The following is a 20,579-nucleotide window of genomic DNA, read 5'->3' on the forward strand; positions in this document are numbered from 1 at the left end:
TTCCTCCTGGACATTATTCTACATGTATTGTTCCCAAAATTTCCATTTATTTTTGCGCAGTTTGCGCCTTCCTTTTACTAAAGATCCCTTTTCCAGTCCTTTTGTCTTTTTTATAATATTCAGTACTTAAAATACAGTTGGTTTTGACTTTGATTTCCATTTTGTAGTGCTTGATTTTTAGGCAGCCAACAGAAATAAAGTTAAGACCGTATGTCTTGGCAATTCAGATCTCTTTGCTTGCGTAATATTTCTGACAGAGTACTCTCTAGGGATTTTTTAAAATCTGTCAGCTCATTACATTTCCAAAACATATGTTCCAATTACTGTTTTCTTCCCCATCACACCTCCAACTTTTCCTGACTACCCGAGGGAAAAAATCTCGAGTCCACTTGAGGTATAAAAAAAATACATATGTTCTCTTGTAAATTGCTTTTCTAGTCTCTTGAAAATCATTTCCAACCTCCTCTGATTGATCCTTATAGTCTTCATGTAATATTTTATATGCCATACTAATTAATCCTTTCTTAATTCCAGCTTTTTTTTTTTTATTCCAAAGACGTGTCTGAAGAATATTTTTCTCCGAGCTTCCACTAAAAATAGGCTCTGTACTAGTTGGACTTTCCCAGTCAACAAATGTTAAATAATGAAAGAGATTCAACTAAAAACTCCACCACTGCAGGTCTTTCACTTAGAATCCCCATATCTCTTTCTGTTTGCCTATACACTGATATCAGTCTCTGGTAGGGAAGGCAGTCTCTAGCCTGCAGTCCAAACTTCTTCTTGGCCTTATCCCACTCTATTTTCTTTCTGTTTCCAGTTATTTGCTCTCAATATCTTGGTTCCTCTGCCAGTTTTCTCCAGTAATTTCCGGTCCCCTATTATCTATTTTCTGTACCCCTACTTGCAGTCATCGTTATTGGCAAAAAATGCCTTTCTCTATTCTTGTTTTGGCTTAGTTCTTGTAATACTTTCTGCTACTTTATGAATATAATATTCTGTGTGGTTATTATTCTCCTTAAGGATCTGGATCTAAAATCTAACCCACTCTTTAATTCTTGACCACCACCCCACCCGCTTCATCGTATTCCATTTTAATTTTGAATTGTAACCTTCTGCATTTGTTATATATATGAGCCTTAATTATGTAGCTCTAAAATATACCTTCAAATCCGGTATTCTTAAACCACCTTGTTCTATTAGAAGGATCAGCTTATCCCTTTTAACTCTTCCCCTGCCAGATCAGTTCCTTCAACTCTTTATTAATTATTGTACACAACTTCTCCTTTGATTGATAAAAATATGCCTGACCATGTATATAAAAGTAAGGGGACTAAAATAATTTTTCCTGCTTGTATCTTAATATTCATATCAATAAACTGGAGCTTCCGGTTTTGTAGTTTTTGTATTATCTTTTGTTTAGTCTCTTCCCACATATCCTTAGCTGCCATAACAGAATCCTTTTTAATCCATACTCCTAAATACTTCATCATATCATGTCCCCATAAATATGGTATTGCTGAACCAATTTGTGGGTACATAATTTACGGCTATAGCCTTTGTTTTATTTTCATTAATTTTATATCCTGAAATGACTTGAACCTGTCTAAAACTTTTCCACAACACAGAGTTGTCCTTTTCTTGATTTATCAGGTACAACATAATATCATCTGCAAATAAGGCCAGCTTTTCTTTATTACCATACCAATTATATACTTGCATTTCAAAGTCCCTTATTTTCTTTGCCAGTGGCACTAAATATAAAGCAAATAACAAAGGGGAAAGAGGACACCCCTGCCTGATTCCTTTGTTCAAACACAACGTATCAGAGAGGAACGCTCTCACTTTAATTCTTGCCTCCTCTTAATTAACTTTATTATTGTGTCAGGGAATGCAGATGCTTCCATTGCCCTACTCATAAAATTCCAGCTTACTCTGTCAAGTGTTTTCTATGCATCACCAACAACAGCGGTATTTTCTTACATTCTGTTTCCTTTTGGATCATCACTGTTATTTTAATGATGTCAAATGTTTGCCTCCCTTCCACAAGAGTCTTTAATGTTTGTAGGTATTACAGCCACCACAGCTTTCTTCCAGGATGTTGGTGCTTCCCCTCCTTACCAGCAAAGCAAATTTTGAGGTAAAGATAGCATCCCAGGCCAAGGGCAACCATAAGGTCTTCCTTAGCTATGTTGAAAACCTCAAAGGCAATGCACAGCAGTGGGCCAAGCTGTTGGTAAATGCAGCCACACTCATGGAACTGAGAGATACAGCAAATCTTTTGGCTGACACTTTCAGCTTCAACTTCTCACCCCCCCCCCACCACCTCACAGGAAATACCACCCAACATAACCCCTCCAGTAATAAGCAGGTCTTAGATAAACTCTCAGTGGGCCTTGACAATATCCCAGGATGCCTCCTAATTAGCCTGCAGTATGACCTGTCAGGACCACTGCAGTCATTATTCAGACATAGCCTTCACACAGGCATTGTGCCATGGGAGTGAATCAATGCAAAGAGCATCCTTTTGCACAAGGGTGGACTTTATATGGATTTAGGAACTACATACCTGTTAGTCTGACTATGCTCATATGTAAAGCCATGGAAAGAATAATCATGGAAATGATTAACAACAGCATAAGAAACCTTCAGACACTGGACCCAAACCAGATTTGTCTTTGAGAAGGTCAGCGAGGCAATTGATGAGGGCAAAACTGTGCATACTGACTACCTTGACTTAGCTAAGACATTTGATACAGTACGCCATTCAACTTTGTAAGCAGACTCATGGAATTAGACAGAAAACCCCATGTAACTTGATGGGTAGCCAGCTGTTTCATAGACAGGATCTAGGAAGTTAGGATTGGAGGGACCACCTCCACAAAGTGGCCAGTCACCAGTGGAGTCCCCAGAGCGCTGAGCTGGGTCCGCTGTTCTTTGGCATCTGTTTTTCAGAAGACAAGGCTAGTGTCAAGGCCCTCTGGCTTACCAAGCTTGCAGATGATTGCAAGCCAAGAGCAATTAGAGAACACCCTCCCTCCGATACTAAAACCTAACAGGAAGGTCTAGCACAGACAAGTGACTGGTACCAAAGCCTCAGCTTAAAACGCAATGCGAATAAATGCATAATAGTACCTTTGGGAAGTCGGCCACCCAGGGAAAACTACCTCCTCAATAAAACATCCCAACAGTGGTCCGAGATTTAGGAATCCATGTAGATAGTAATCTAGCTTTCATCCAGCATGTGTTTAAAGTGATGAGAAAATCATATTATGTTGCTCTTAAGTAAGGGCAGGCATCTAGGTTAAGGGAAGTCACGGTGCCACTGTACTCAGTCCTCATCAGACTCATCATTGAATATACTTCCCCTTTGGTTTATACCTGACCAGGTAGATGCAACAAAGATTCTTTACAAAAGGAATACAAGGCTTAAACAGAATGTCCTATGCTGATCGTCGTAAAGCCATATTCTATAATCCTGTTTCCTACAGTCTGTTGAGAGACACTTTTATGCCTGACTTCAACGGCGTACCCTGCATCCCACTCTGATGGACCTTTTGCATATCCGCAAAATGAACAGCAACAGAACTACTATCTCCAAGGATTTAAAGTTTGCTTGTGACTTAAAGAAGACATGTTAGAGGGACAGGTATGAATTTCAAGGAATCCGCTTCCCATCCATGTAAAGCAGAGCCCTTCTCTAACCATATTCAAGCACCACCAAGGAGCAGTGGATGGGAAATCAGAAATTCAACCCTGGTATGACACCTGTCTCTCTGATGGACAGAGGTAACCATTAAATCATGCCCTAACCAACATGTGCTCCTTAAAATAACCTCTAAGGCACAATAAATTGGATTGTATGGCTAGGCTTATAAAAGCTCTGGTGGTCATTAGCCTAGTGTATGTACCCATGAACCTGTAAAAGGAAGGAATCAGTCAGGTATGACCTAAATTATTTTGCCAAAAAAAAAAAATCCAAAGATCAAATGCTATAAGCACTGCAAATACTGTGCTGCAGGCTATACACAATTTTTCATAAGTGTGTACTAGGTTAATGGCTCTGGAGCCTTTGCAAGCCTATCCCATAAAAGTGCCCTGGCATCGTGCTGACCGATGTTAGTTCCCAGTGCCTCTATCATGTAAAGCCACTGAAGTGATCCCCAGGATGAAATTTCTTTTTCCCATTCACTCATCAAGATTCCTCTTGAAGAGGGCCAGTGTGATGTTCTGCTTGACATGTATGGGAAGTCTATTCCAGAGTATGGGCAGTCTCTGGGTTATGAACCTGTCCCTCCAGCATGTTCTGTTGATTGTGGTAATGAGGTTGAGGTCTCTGAAGCATGTGGTGCGGAGGGATTGGGATTTCTTTAGATGTAGCATTTCTAACAGAGCTGGGTCAGACGTGGCTTTGTAAGTCAAGCAGAGATTGCCTCTTAGTAGACGATATGAGACAGAGAATAGCTGGAGTTTTTTGAGTCTGTCAATGTAGGACATGTGTTTAAGGCCTAAGATCCTCTTTGTGAGGTACTTTTATGGCCTTTCTAGCGGTTTGCATGTGTCTAGTGAGGTACATGCCAAATGGGGCATTATACTCGATGATTGGCTTAATGAGGGAAGAGTAGAGAGAGATGATGACCTCTTTCTTCCTGGATGCAAAACCCTTGGTAATGATATGTGCCACATACAAGGACTTTCTGACGACAGTGACAATGTGGTGGTCGAAGGAGAGGTTGCTGTCAACTTGTGTCCCCAGATCTCTTATAATATGTTCGGTGGGCTCCCATCATGAATATGGTAATTAGTGGGAACTGAGTTTTTCTGAAAGGGGATGACTACGCATTTTTTGGCCTTAAGCTTAAGGCCATGGTTTCAACACAAGTCATTGGTTTCAGTGAGGCCTTTCTGTAGGATGTCTGCATCACTTGGGGAGTTAGTCATGGCTCCCAGCTTGCAGTCATCTGCGAACTTGGTCATCTATAATTCCAGAATGGGGATGGTGTCGAAAGCCTTGGCAAGGTCAAGATAGGCTGTGTGAACCACTTTACCCTCATCTACGGCTTTGGTGACTGTCTCAAAGAAATTGATCAGGTTCGGAAGGCATGATCTGCCTTTCACAACCTGAACTGGGTGGGGTCCAGAGTTTGGAGATTACCAATGTCTTTGTTTGAGTTCCATGATGATATGTTCCTTGGCCTTGCAGACCAGGCTCATCAGGCTAATAGGGTGATAGTTCCCAGGATCAGTGGTGGCTCCCCGTTTGTGGAGTGGGATAACTGTTGTTTTGCGCCATTCAATGGGCACAAAGCCTGTCATGAGACTATGATTGAACATGGTGCTTAGGTGTGGAGCCAGTTCATTCTGAAGTTCATGTAAAATGCAGCCTGGGATGTTGTCCAGTCCCATGGATTCTGTCTCTAACCTTGGCATTTTTAAACTTCCATAAATAATTTAATTTGTGTTCTTTCCTGATTTCCACATTTCTCTGCTCTATATACATTTTCATAAAATGTCTAGAATTTTTCTAATACCTGCTCAGGATCTCTGATTTTTCTTATAGCTCACATTTGGTGACGACCCTTTCTACTGTCTGTTTCCCAAGTCATTGTGCTAAATGTTTTTGTGCCCTGGAGTTAACAGCAATCTTTCTAATCTCATGCATGTTATCCAAATTCTCCATTATTTTCTATTCTAAAAGAAGCTAAAACTTCTCTTACTAGAATGTAATGCTTCTCTAAGCAGACTGGATTTTCTCATTGGTATAAAATTAAAGAAATATATCTAGCTTTCAGTTTTTAGCAGAGTCTGGTTACATTATATAGCAATGATATTTCCTTCCTTGCCATTATAAAGTATTTGTCTGCAGTATCTTCCTGTATACCTTTATATCCAACCATCACTTCTCAGATTACCATGAAACAATTCTTGCAGGGGATCCCTAATTTGAGGGTCCAAACTGTGCTATGTCTCCTTTTTGCGATGTGCACTCTGCAGCTGAAGAACTAATTATATCATCTGTTCAGCGGACTTCAGGTTAGGTATCATTCCTGGAAAACATCTGCACTGTTTTCAGATACCTTGGCCAGAAGGATATGTGAACTGCAGGCCTCAGTATTTAAAGAATCATATGGGTATCTTTAAATCATAGCCTTCTTTTTTTAATTTCTGAGGTTTAATTTTAATTAATTGGTTCATTTGTTTTCCCTCTTACCTACAAGGAGAGCAAGGGCAAAAGAATGCTGCAGTTGTTGGATGTGTACAAATAACCTAAGTGCTACATTGAAAGACTCAACCACAAATAGTGTATAAGCTGCTTGTATTTTTTAAGAAAGGAAAACCATCATCTGGTCACCAAACAAACCTTTTCCAAGTGGTTTGATGAAGCGTTATATCAACGTGAAAGCGCTTACCTGTCTATTTTTCCTGCACATTCGTTTTTAATAAAGGACAATTTGTGGAATATTTCGTGAGACTTATTTACAGCCTGGTGCACTCTTAACTTTTGGACTACTCTCTATCTCTTGGTTTTGAGGGTGCTTTACTCGTCAGGTAACATTGTCATTACCTTTTCCAAGTGGTTGAATGAATGAATTTTTTCTTAACAAAAATACAAAAAACTGTGATTTTAGAGGTTTGGACCCACTCAACTAGATGTGTAGTCTTCACTACTGACTTTAAAATGTCTATCTGCCTATTGTATTAGTGATGCTGCTGTTGGATGTCCATTCACTCATTCTGTAAACAGTTCGTACTTAAAGTCCATTTGGATTTCCTAACTGCAGGTAGAATGGGATTTGCTTTTGCTCTCCTCCTGTGGATGCTACTGACCATCTACCGACTACTAGATGCTGAAGCTATGCTGTTTTGTACTCTCCCATTCAACTGAATTCCTGCAGTGGTGATCATTATAGTGAGCATAGCACAGCAGTGCAATTAAAGTCTACATACTGTTGGTTTGATTAATTTGGTCATTGTACCAGGACAGGCTGCCGCTTCTAGCCACATGTTTTGAGAATAATGATCTCTGTATGTTGTTGCATATGTAGCAGTTATTCAAACCCGTACCTACTACACACAAGGCCGTGACTCTAACCACTTGGCTATATGGATTATATTATCTTTGATATGCTTTTTTAGTTTGATATAGCCTTTTAGGTAAGGTTAGCATACGTCCGGGTTTCCCTGGACATATCCTCTTTTTTTGGGCTCCTGTCCGGGCAGTTTTTGAATATTTTAAAGTCTACATACTGTTGGTTTGATTAATTTGGTCATTAAAACATGGACAAATCGCAGAATTTTCAAAAACCAGACATCCCTGTTTCGGAGTCTTTCCTCTGCTTGTTTTTTTTTTTTTGATTGGCTCCTATATATATACGAGCCAATCAAAAAACAGAGCTCTGTTCAATGCGGAACTGCTTGATGTTCTGCATTAAACAGAAGAGGGTCCGCTGTGCACGCTTTTGATTGGCTCGTATACCAGTATACGACCCAATCAAAAAGCGGAGCTCTGTTCAATGCGGAACAGCTTGTTGTTCCACATTGAACAGAAGAGGGTCTGCTGTGTGCGTTTTTGATTGGCTCATATACCGGTATACGAGCCAGTCAAAAAGCGGAGCTCTGTTCAATGCGAAACTGCTTGATGAACAGAAGAGGGTCCGCTGTGCGAGGTTTTGATTGGCTCGTATACCGGCATACGGGCCAATCAAAAATCCCCAAACACAGAGCTACTTGTCTTTAATTCTGGAATGCATTAAAGACAAGACTTTTTTTTTTTCTCTTCAACCTAAGAGGGGAGCAAAAATGAAAAGGTCTTTAGTTTTAGTCCTACAAGAATAAAGATCTTTTATTTTATTTATTTATTTTTTTTGCTCTTCAGCCCTAACAGGATGAAATAATATTTTTTCGTCCTCTTTTACATAAAACCAAATATGGTAACCCTACTTTTAGGGTTCCTTTACACTTCTTTTTAACAATTCAGTACACCAGAATAAAACTGGTTAGGGAGCATAGTGCTGTTTTTTATACTCAGGCTTACTCTGATTACTACTAAGAATGCCTGACTTCAGAAGAGATCAGGCCAATGGACTAGCATCTGCCTTTGGTTAATTATTATTCATATTTTGAATTTTTGTAAGCGTGATCCTGTAATTCATACAGCTACTGCCATAGAATGTATTGTCACACAGCTTTGTTTCTAAATTATGATTTTTTTTGTGTGTGTAAAATAAGGCAAGTAAAATGCTCCTGAAAGTTACACAAAAGCTGCAAGATTTGCTGAAGGTCATTTTACTGTTATTTGTTAATATTCACATGATACCGTCTAATCAAATTTATATTAATTTTATCAGGATAGTCGCAGTCTTCAACCCTTGACACATGGGCGCATTGCCTCGTACTACTACTTGAAGCACCAGACTGTAAGAATGTTTAAGGAGCGTCTGAAAGCAGAATGCAGCATAGAAGACCTGCTCTCCATTCTAACTGTGAGTGTTAAATCACAGACCTTGTCTGTTAGATTTTCTTGGTGTGACTTGTAGGTGAGCCCTTCATATTTATTCATTATGCTGCATCAGTTTCTTTTTGTTGATGTATTGTTCATAGGTTGGTACTAGGCTATCAGCCCTAGGGCCTATACAAGCCTAGCCATAACAATTCCCTGGCTATTTCTTCCCACAATATTTACTTCCCTGGACCCTTGTCTAGCAGGGCGACTGACGTGATCCCCAGGGTAAATTTCCTATCTCCCATCCAGTCGTCAAGGTTCCTTTTGAAGAGGGCCAAGGAGGCTCTCTGCTTGACATGTATGGGCAGTCTATTCCAGAGTATGGGGAGTCTCTGGGTCAGAAACCTATCCCTCCAGCATGTGTTGTTCATTCTGATGACAAGGTTTAGGTCCCTGGAGCATGTGGCTCTGATGGATTGGGATTTCTTTAAGTGTAGCATGTCCAACAGCTCTGGGTTTGACATGGCTTTGTATGTTAAGCAGAGATTGCCTCTGAGTAGACAATATGCAACAGAGTATAGCTGGAGTTTTTTTAGTCGGTCAGCATAGGGCATTTGCTTTAGGCCTGTGATTCTTTTAGTGAAGTGTTTCTTTGGTCTTTCCAGTTGTTGCAGATGTCTTGTGAGGTACATACCAAATGGGGCGTTGCACTCTTATGATGGGTCTTACGAGGGATGGGTACAGTGGGACAATGACCTCCTTTTTTTCTGGATGAAAAGCCCTTAGTGATGAGGTGTGCAACATAGAAGGATTTTCTGACTGTTGTGGCGATGTGGTTATCGAAGGTGAGACCACTGTCCACCTGTGTTCCTAAGTCTCTTATCACTTATCTTTAGGTATTACAGCTACCACTGCTTTTTTCCAGGACGGTGGTAGTTCTTCTCTTAAGATGCTGTTGAACAAAACCTTCCAGATCTTTATCATATTTTTCCCTCCTAGCTTCCAAACCGCCACAGGAATACCATCTATTTCTGGGGACTTTCCTGTAGATTGGTTATACATCACAATTTTTGTCTCATCTCCTCCTATCCTACCCATTAGTAATGGAGCCTCATCTACCTCTAACCTTGGCATATTTAATTCTTCCATAAACCTTTGCATTTGTATCTTTTCTTGATTTTCATATTTCTCTGCTTTATATAGACTCTCATATAATTTCCAAAATATTTCTAATACCTCTACAGGATCTTTTATTTATTTATTTATTTATTTATTTAACATTTGTTTACTGGGAAAGTCCAACTTGGAACAAAGCCAATTTTCAGCGGAGGCCCGGGAAGAAACGCTGCAGACGCATGTCTTTGTAATGTGGGAGGAAACCCGGAGTACACAGAGAAAACCCACATGAATGCAACGAGCACATGCAGACTCCGCACAGAGGGCACTCTAGCCGAGAATTGAACCATAGAACCATTTGCTGTGAGGCTTAGATTTGCCAGACTTGGAGGAAGCCATCACCTTCCTTGTTATAGGCTACCAAAGTTTGGTGACAGCCCTTTCTACTTTCTGTTACCTGAGTCATTGGGCTAAATGTTTTTGTGCTCTAGTGTTATTATCAAAAAACAGTTGCTTAACAGCAGTCTTTCTAAACTTGTGCATATTATCAAGGTAATCCCTTATTTTCTGCCTAACATTCTGCAGTTGATCCTCTTCTTGTTCTGAGAGATTCTTACTATTCTGCAATACTTAAACATTTGGCAGTCCCTCTAAATAATTCTTACTACTACTTAACTATAGCTCCTTTTCTTTTTTTTTCCACCCTATTTTTAAACACCAGCTTAATTTTATCCCACTCCCTAGCTATATTTTCAAAATAAATTTCTGTCTACTCTAGCAGCTCCTGAATAATCTCCACAACCATTCCTGAAATTCCTCTCTTTTCAACAGATAGGTGGGAAAGAGCCAATGTCTAATTTACGATCCAATTGGAAAGCCAGAAAAATCAGAATTCACTGCTAAAACATTAAAAGAACTTTTCTCTTCAAAAACATCCCTGTAAGTAAACACCATTCATATTTATTGTCAATATTATCTTAGATTTGTACTTAAGACTTCTGTTGTTAAAACAGTTGATGTTGTGTAGTCCAAGCTCACCTTCATTTTTACATATGGGTTCGGATCCGATCCTCAGCTCCGACTTGGCCGATTTACAAGCTCGAAGACTTCTGGTTGGCTCCTGGCTAAGCAGGTATCCTGTTGTGCACCAGTACAAACCCCGGATCTCGTTTGCCACGTCGACGAGTTTGGTTGTGTTTCTCTTGGCTTTGGCTAAGTGTCAAAATTTTTCTATTTAAAATTTGTATTACATTTATTACTGTGTTGTAAGGTGCTGTTGTCCTAGGCAGTAGTGTTGTTTGCCCTTTTTGGTGCATTCTTAGCTTAAACTTGTTGTTAGTCTGATATCCAGTGTGCCAGTTTAGAGTTCTTTGTAAGCGCCATTGCGCTTTTTTCCTTATCAGGTAGTTTGTTAGTTGTGGTGGTTTTCCACTGCTAGTTAACAGGGGCTCCTGTTGTTCTGTTTGTTTTTTCTAGACCATTATTGGCAGCTTAGTTTCCTTAATCAGAGATTGTATTTTTGGTGGGGATCCGCTGGTTATTTGCTAAGGGTTGGAGTTCCTCCCTTACTACGTTAGTTATTTTTTTCAAATTGTTACCACATAGAGTTATATACAGTTTTTCTATGTGTGTGAGTTTTCTGGTCTGTTTAAATTAGAAGACCTAGTTTTCTGTTCCACTGGGCTAGGTCTGTTTTAGTTAGAGAGGCCTAGTCCTCTCCTCTCCTTCTGCTTCTTCTTCCTTTCCTTTGTGTGTGTGTGAAATGTCTAAAGAGAGTAAGGAGCACAAACCTTCGGGTTTTAAGAAGAGCATGAAATGCTCCCAAAAGATGTCTTTAACGGATGGCCACAGTAGCTGTGCCTACTGTTTAGGAGCCATCCACCTGCAGGAATCATGCTTGTTCTGCCATGCTTTCTCTCCTAGGGTGTTACAGGAGAGAAAGAACAAGCTTATACTCAAGGGTCTATTAAAACCATCATTTGAGGAAGTTCTATCCAGTTCTTCGGCTTCCTCCAAGTCTGGCAAATCTAAGTCTTCAAAAAGGCCTTCTCTGGCGCCGGCTGGTGTCTTGGAGCCGCCTTCTAAACAGTCAAAATCTGCTTCCTTGACTCTACTACCTTGGGAGCCGAAGGAGAGCACCATTGTGTTGTCAGAGTCTGTTCCAAGTGTTTCGGAGCTGACCTCTGAACCAATTAAATCAGCAATTGATTCTGCTACTCGGAGCAGGTCTGTGTATTCCTTACCGGTTTTCATGTTACTGAAGTCTCCAGTGCCCCCTAGATCAAGATCCCCTACTATGTCTTCCAGATCTTCCAGGAGCCTTTCTGAAGAAGATGTGGAGAGGGTAGTGTTGAGACTCCTGAAGTCGTCTGCCTCACCAAAATTATTGTTGGCTCTGACCCAGTCGGCTCCGGAGCCACTCGATCCAGCTTTGCCTTTGTCTGCTATTCCTCCTCCGAGCCACGTTGGACCTTCGGAGCTGGAGTGCTTGGTGCCACCGGAGGTACTATCAGTTCCAGCTCCCTTTGTAGCTGCTTTGGAGCCGGGTTTGGCTCCAACATGCTTGATGCCGTCTGTCTTGTCCAGGAGCCGAAGCTCTCCTGTTGGCGCCGACGGGGAGGGTTGGAATCAATCTTCTTCGGTTCCAAGCCTTCCTCTCGGGACATCGGCCAGGGTGAGCTCAGACCCTGCATCCATCTCTGAGCCGATGGCTCTGGCTCAGACATCAACCTTTGTCTCTTCATAGCGGAGGAGGACTTCAGAGCCAGAGAGGTCGGCATTTGAGATGATGAGGAGCATGCTGTCTCATTTTCCAGCCCCTACCAGTGGTACCAGCACCCCCCCCCCCCCGAGAGCACCCACTTCGGTCTCAGCCCCTACTCTCTCCGAAGACAGAAGAGACCCTCAGCCTCAGGAGCCATCAGCTGGTGGCTCCCACTCTTCTGAGGCCTCCCCGGAAGAGACTATGTAAGAGGAAGCATGTTGACTCCCAGGATGAGTCCTTGACATTGGACACTGACCTTGAGGAGTCGGAATGGTCCCCCAAGTCATCCTCTGATGATGTCTCCTTCATGGACATCTTGGAGATTCTGAAGCAGAGGTGCGACTGGCCCACTGTCAACCCTTCTGATGAGGAGTCGGTGTACCTGAAGGCTTTCGGGTCTCAACCTTCTGCCTCTTGAGTGTCTCCACCCTTTGAAGAACTGATAGGTCTAGTTAGTCAAAAAGTGTGGGATACTCCTGATGCCATGGAGCCAGTCCCTAGGAGACCTAATAAGTTTCTGGCTGCCCCTCCTGGTAAAGAGTTTTTGTCTAAGGGCGTTCCCGTAGATGCCATGGTGGTGGTGGCAGCCACAAAGAAGGAGCTGACAGAGACTTCTTCCTCTGTTCATCCGCCAAATAAGGATTCTTGACAGATGGACAGATTTGGGAAGCATATCTTTAGTTCAGCGGCATTTACTCTTCGATCATTGAACTATCTCACTCACTTCACGAGATTACAGAGGGATCTCCTCAAGGAGTTAGGAGATTCTATACAAGGTGCATGTACTGAGAGAGTCCCTGACAAGATCTCTGCTCAGTTGTCAACCTTAAATTCTATAGTTAACTCCTCCATGCAGCTTTTCTCCTATGCGGCTGATGGAGCAAGTAGAGCAGCGGGTTCAGGAGTTGCCCTGAGGCATCACTCCTGGATGTGCTTGTGTAATTTTCCGGAACCATTCAAGTCTACTTTCACCAACGCCCCATTTGATGGTTCCTCATTGTTTGGTTCTAAGGTGAAGAACACACTCATTCAGTGTGAGCAAGAAGGAAAGACGCTTTCTGCCATGGGAGTACGTTTTACTGTTCCCTCTCGACAATACCCCAAAGGTCAAAGGGGGAGTAAAATGTGGTTCAAAAAGTCCCAGAGGGTCTTTCTGGACACACACGGTGAACCCTCCTTCAGAGGCAGAGGAGGAAATGGGAGATGTCACCCTAGAGGCAGGGGCGGTCCGCAATACCAGCAAGACCGTGATTCCTTTCGGGGACGGCATTATCAGCACTCCTGATGTGAGGCCCGACTGCGTTTCTTTGGGGCCAGTCGGGGGTCGCATTTCTTTGTATCCAGAAACCTGGCTAAATATCACTCAAGGCAAGTGGGTCCAAAGAGTTGTTACCTGAGGCTATATCATACCCTTTTCCCTTCCACCTTTTGTTCCCAAGAAGCTCCCAGATGTACTACCCAATCACAGGGATAAGGCAACTGTGGAGATCAACAAGTTGCTTTTAATAAGAGTCATCCAGTCCGTCCCAGCAGACCAGATAGAATCCGGAACTTACTCCAGGTTCTTTTTAGTACCAAAACGAACCGGAGATTGGAGGCCAATATTGGACCTCAGCAGGTTAAACAAATCCATGAAGAAGGACAAGTTTTGGATGGTAACTCTGCAGTCGATACCCCTATTGTTAGGGAAAGACTATTGGATGTGCTCGCTAGATCTCCAAGATGCCTACTACCATATAAAAATGGACAAGGCGTCCAGGAGCCATCTACGCTTCCGACTGGGAGCCAGTCATCATCAGTTTCGTGCTGTGCCCTTTGGTCTCACCGCAGCCCCAGGGTGTTCACCAAATGCATGGCAGTAGTGACAGCTCACCTGACATGTCAGGGATTCCAGGTGTTTCAGTATTTGGATGACTGGCTCCTGACCGCCCCCGCCAGGCATCTCCTCCTCCAAAACAGGGATGCCACTATTCAACTTTGTGCACAGTTAAGGATCTCCATAAATTGGGAAAAATCTGCATTATTGCCTTCTCAATCTGTGATTTTTATAGGAGCAGAGGTAGACACAGTGAACATGACAGCTCGTCTTCCCGCCAACAGGACACAAAACTTAATATCTCAGATTCACCGTCTTCTCCCGTTGTGGAAGGTCAAAGTGAAGTGGGTTCTTCAACTCCTCGGGACTATGGCTTCCACCATTCTATTAGTACCATTAGCCTGGTTGCACATGAGAATTCCCCAGTGGCTTTTCTCCTCCCAATGGTCCTTCCAGTATTTCCCGCTGAGTCATCCTATCCTGCTGACGGATTCATGCAAGAAGGACCTTCTTTGGTGGATAGCCCCCAACCTGTTGATCAGGGGTGCCCCCTTTGTTCCTGCCCAACCCGTTACCACTGTGACCACGGATGCCTCCCAGATCGGGTGGGGGGGCATTATCTTGGCAGGACTGTCCAAGGCACATGGCAAGAACACGAGGCTCACCTGCATATAAATTTTCTAGAGATGAGGGTGGTGCTCTTGGCATTGCAAGCAGTTCAAGACCTTTTTCCTCTCGGGACTATTGCGATACAATCAAGACAGTATGTCGGTAGTTTGGTATATCAACAAACAGGGTGGTACCAGATCTTACCCACTCTGTCGAGAGGCCATGCGAGTTTGGGAATGGGTGATTTCTTCCCAGCACTTTCTGGTTGCAATGCACATTCCAGGTATGACCAACGTGATAGCCGACAAGCTCAGGCGGGCGATCATGCTGCCTCACGAGTGGTCTCTGAAAGAGGAAACAGCAGAACAGATTTTCCACAAATGGGGACAGCCTTGCTGTGACCTCTTTGCCAGCTCAGTCAATACCAAATGCAGCAGCTATTTTTCCCTCATTCCCCCTCCGGGGGAGACACCCAGAGACGCTCTGGCTCACGGTTGGCCCATGGGACTTCTGTATGCTTTTCCTCTCATTCCCAAAGTGATTCAGAAAGCGAGTTGGCTGGGAAGCAAGTTGATCCTCATTGCTCCTTACTGGCCTCATCAGGTCTGGTTCCCCTTCCTCGAGCCTCTTCTCCTGGATGATCCTTGGATCCTGGACCCTGCTCCAGATCTGTTGACTCACATGTCAAGTTCGCTACATCCCTCAGTCCACACCCTCAAGTTGACAGTGTGGCTGCTCCAGTTCCATCCCTAGTCAGGCTTCATGATGTATCATCCTCAGTGTCACATATTCTTATGTCCTCCCATAAACCTTCAACTAGGAGGCTGTATGGCTGTAAATGGAAAAGATGTTCTATTTGGGGACAGAAAATGAATGTAGATCCTTACACTGCTTATATCCTTTTGATTTTGGAATTTCTCTCTGAGCTTTTTCAACAAGGAGCTGCTGCTGCCACTATCAGAGTCCAGTTGGTGGCAATTTCTCATGTTCACTTAGGGTTTCCAGATAATTTAATGTCTCATAAGCTATGCAAGACCTTTTTGAAAGGAATCACTCTTTCGAGACCACCACTGCAAGAACCTGTGGCTTCTTGGGATTTAAATTTTGTGTTGTCCAAACTGACATCTTCCCCATTTGAACCTTCCCACTCATCTTCATTGAAAATTTTGTCTTGGAAGACTTTGTTTTTGGTAGCTATCATGTCAGCTAGACGGGTTTTGGAGCTACAAGCCTTGTCTGTTAAGCCACCTTATTTGATCTTTCACAAAGGCAGGGTGTCACTGCATACTAATCCGTCCTTTGTCCCCAAAGTTTGTTCCCCTGCTACCTTTAATCAGTCCATAGAACTCCCAGTTTTCTTCCCTAATAGATAGATTCCAGGATAGATTCCTGTCCCAGGGACTTCCCATACTCTGGAACAGACTACCTATCTATGTCAAACAGAGCTCCTCAGTAGCACTCTTCAAGAAAAATCTTGATAATTGGATGGGAAATGGGAAATTCATCCCAGGGATCACTTCTGTGGCTCTGCTCGACGGGCACAGGAAAATAATTTTCTTGGGTAGCGAAAGCCAGGGTACATTTTTTGGCTAGGCTTATATAGGCCCTAGGGCCAATAGCCTAGTACCTACCTATGAACCTATAATCACGGTAATGCAGCTGAATACTGTTTTCATCAGCTGGACGTTCATAGACAACTATGTTTTTATTTACAGCGGATCAAGGAATTTAGGAAATCAGATCAGCTATTCATTTCCTTTTCTAACTCCAGATTGGGCTTACCAGTTTCTAAAGTTACACTATCTAACTGGATTTCCAGTTGCATAGCCTTTATCTACAGTTCGGAGGGCAGACCTTTACCCTGCAGATCAGGGCTCATTCTACCAGTTCGCTGTCTATCTCTGCAGCCTTTCAAGCCAGGGTCCCACTTGATAATATTTGTGCAGCAGCTATGTGGGCTACCCCTCACACTTTTATTACACATTAAAATTGCATTTAGCTTCCAGGGGTAGAGCATCCTTTGGCTCCATGGTGCTTAGGAGTATTTTCCAGTAAGCCACCCAAGAATAAGGTGCTAGGGACACTGTCCCATATGTAAAAATGAAGGTGAGATTGGAATACACAACATAAAGAAGTTATGTACTCACCATAACGTTCCATGTTGGTAGTCCATCTCACCCTTCATTTTTACCAACCCGCCCTCCTGCCCCCATCCTGGAAGATCTGGAGATAATAACAATAGTAATTTTGTTATCTTTGGTTGGAGACCCTTTAGTATTGGTTTGTCTGTTATGAGTTTTTTTCTTCTAGTGAGCAGCAGACAAGATCTGGGGTTTGTACTGGTGCACTATGGGATACCTGCTTAGCCATGAGCCAACCAGAAGTCTTCGAGCTTGTAAATCGGCTGAGTCAGAGCCGAGGATTGGCTCTGAACCCATATGTAAAAATGAAGGGTGAGATGGACTACCAACATGGAACATTATGGTGAGTACATAACTTCTTTTTTAAAACATTGTAAGGGTAATTAAAGCTGATAAAAGGTGAACCTGCACACTGCTCTGAGTGTGCACAAAGTAACTGATGTCAGACATGGATAACAGAAATGTTTACAGAAACAGATGTCAGACATGGATAACAGAAATGTTTACAGACAGTTGTTTAGGCAGTTTTGTGCACTCTAGATTTTTAAAATCAATGTGGTTATTATTGTGATACAGAAAACCATAAAAGGAAATAATTCTTTATGAGGTGTAACTGCTTATGTTTTAATCTTGTTCTGCTATTAGATAAATAGTCATGCAGATTTTAATAAGGCTGTGTATGGCGTTCGAAAGACATGCATGAATGGGCGTGCCTTCATTGAATGTTGGGCGTTGAGCTGGCACCTCGGCATTGTAAAAATCTACTGCCAATCATTAATGGACCGGAGTTCTGCTGTGGTGACCCCTAACCGGAAAAAGCCAAAATAAGAACAAAAACCCTGTGCTTTTATTGTAGCTATTATTGGTGCATGATTTGAAATAGTTATTGGATGAGTATCAATACCTTCATTTAAATGCACATTACTGTGAAATATAAATGCTGTCTAGCCTAGCCCAGTTTTTGTATCTTGGGGAATAATATGTAAATTCACTCTGAATTCCTATTACCGAATTCACATCGTCCATGCCAAATATTTTCATAAATTTCTTCAAAAATCTATCTTCCTTTGTTATAGTTTCCCTTCTAGGCCCCAGACACATCTTCACTGCTGGAAATCAAATTCCAGTCTCCACCTATAAGTAATTTTCCTTGCTGAAAACTGATTATTTCTCTTGAAATTTTCTTAAGCTCTCTTATTCCACTTTTAGGTGGAATATAAATGTATGTCAAGTGTAATCCTCCTCCCTTACCAGTAGCCCCTTAGCCCTCCAAATCTGCCATTATCATCTTTTTATCTTCTTCTGTTACTATTGGAACTCCTCTTGCAGTGACTATAAGTACTTCTCTTTTCCTTCATCCCAGGTATTCTGCTGAATAACCATCCTGAAAACCTTTCTTTATCAAATTTACAAGTTCATTTCTTTCTAAGTGTGTCTCCTGTAATGCAGCTAGTTGCATTCTACATTTTTAAATATAGTTCACTACTCTTTCTTGTTTGTATTTATCTGTGAGGCCATTAACATTTAAGGACATTAACGAAAGCATCTTTTTATTAAAAAGTTATTCACACCTTTTATGTACAACACCTTTTTTGTTATATGTCTAGTTCCAACTTTTGTGTTACATGCATACACTGTTTGCCAGGTTGAATGCTTATACAGTTGTTTCTTGTCATATCCATTTGAGCCTATGTCACATCTTTAAAACTTTTTGTTTTATTGAAAGCCCAAAAAAAACACACACCAATACCTCCCTAAAGCCTATTAACTTAACACTAACACACAAAATTATGTGCACCTTCAAGTATTGAAGTGTTACCCTCCTAATAGGACCAAAAGTCCCAAACTGACAGCCACGCTCACAGATTTGAACCAAATCAAAAAAAAGGTCATCCATGCTAAGACGCATAGTGCAGCCTGTGCTTTCTAAGTGCTGATTGGTTTTGTCCTATCTTTATACCTGTCCCAGCTGGGAAAACCCCTGAATGTCTTCAGAGAACATTAACAGCCAATTTATCTTTTATTTTTATTTTTTTTTATTTCCTCAGCCAAACACTTTCCACCAGACTGTAACCAGTTTCTCTTCATCAGATTGTCCCCATGGAGACATGAAAACTAGGCAGCCAGTTTCTCTTTATCAGATTGTTTCCATGGAAACATGAAGACCAGCTGCAGAATTGTTATTGAGCATACATGTATTTGCAAGGAAAAAAGCCTCATGATATTTAGTGTTCTTTTTCATTTACTTGCTCTCTTAAAACTTGTTACTAAGTCAATCTAAGGTCTTTAATCCAGTCATTCCTTCATGCAAGAATGAGAAAACACACATTCATTTTTCTTTTATCATGCTTTTTAACCAGGTTTTTTTTTTACACTGCAGTGCCTACATTTCTTAAAACTGAACAAGAAGAAAGGAGAAAGATAAGAAAAAAGAACAGCAACACTTTTTTACAAACCCCATTACTTTTAAAAATAACTGAAAAAAAACTTTACAGCTTGTAAAGAAAACCACATCCCATAAAATCTGTAGTATTTAAAAACATCTTTACTTACAGTTAACTTTTTCCATCCTGTACCCCTCCCCAAAGCAGTTTTCTGAACATTAACAACATGAAGTAGGACATATGCTTTAGAGTACCCCACAAGTCCAACAGATTCTGAAAAAGTCCAATATTTCCAGATTTTCTTCTTCTGTCATATTTCACAAATATAATTATTACATTGTAATCCCATATTAAGTTACTGGTGTTATTGTGTTCATCTCCAAAATCCTGTCTCTGTTTCATTTCCTATGTAGTCTAGATTCTTCTAGTCAACTCTTATGCTCCCTTCCGTCTCTCCAACATTTTCCATTGAAAAGTTTGAAAAGGTTTCACAGGTACAGTCCCTCTGTGGTCTTTATTACCAGAAGAACAAGAAGCAGAATCTCCTTCTGTTTCACATCTTACTTTTTGTTGGACAAACTTTTGTATTCACACCTGCATTTTGAGATTCCCTGAATAGTGGAATAAATGTGCTCCTCTTCTGTTTGGTGTACAAGGAGTAGTCATTCTCGACAAACACTCTGTTGTCTCCCACTTTTAGTACTTTGTCCTTCTGCTACAGTTTTGGCAGAATCAACTCCTCCTGCTGGTAAGATTGCATCTTTACCATTGAAGGTCTAGGTTACTTTCTTGTAGCCAGGTTTGGAGCATACTACACACAATGTGCTGTTTTGACTAACACCTGCTGTGGAATACCAGTCTAGTTGCTTATTTGTGCTTTCATAAAATTAATGTAGTCTGTTCCTTCCAACTTCTCTGGCATAGTTGAAAATCTCAGGTTTTCCCTACATGCTCTGTCCTCTAATTCTATTATTTTTTTAAACATCTCTTCCTGAGCAGTCTCATATTCAGCCAACCTTTTCTTCATTTTATCCTCTGATTTTGCAGCTTTATCGTCTCATCTGAATATCTGTTAAACCTTCTTCCTTTTTTCCACGCTTTTTTTGTTTGTGTTGATATACTCCATCAATTTTTTGTTTATTTTATCTAGGTCTGTATGCAGTTGTCCTGCATCTTCATGTAGGTTTTTGGAAGTCATGTCTGAAGGTTGTATTGCTTTTTGCTGAACGGCTGAAGAACTTTCCCCAGTCAGTCTTTTTCTCACTTTTTGTAGCTAATTTTCTTTCCAGGTCTGTTATATTTCTTTAAT

At 41.5% G+C, this 20,579-nt stretch overlaps 1 protein-coding gene across 1 annotated transcript in view; it reads left to right on the forward strand.

Moving 5' to 3' along the window:
• ASCC3 (activating signal cointegrator 1 complex subunit 3) overlaps positions 1 to 20,579 on the forward strand; it is a 4,485,173-nt gene that overhangs the window by 3,838,572 nt on the left and 626,022 nt on the right. Inside the window, exon 34 of the mRNA XM_044069284.1 lies at positions 8,346 to 8,480. Coding sequence (XP_043925219.1) covers positions 8,346 to 8,480 — 135 coding nt within the window. The remainder of the gene's footprint in view (positions 1 to 8,345; positions 8,481 to 20,579) is intronic.

This window comes from Protopterus annectens, chromosome 1.part0 (assembly GCF_019279795.1).
Source record: "Protopterus annectens isolate FY-2018-M chromosome 1.part0, PAN1.0, whole genome shotgun sequence".
Taxonomy (NCBI): Eukaryota; Metazoa; Chordata; order Ceratodontiformes; family Protopteridae; genus Protopterus; species Protopterus annectens.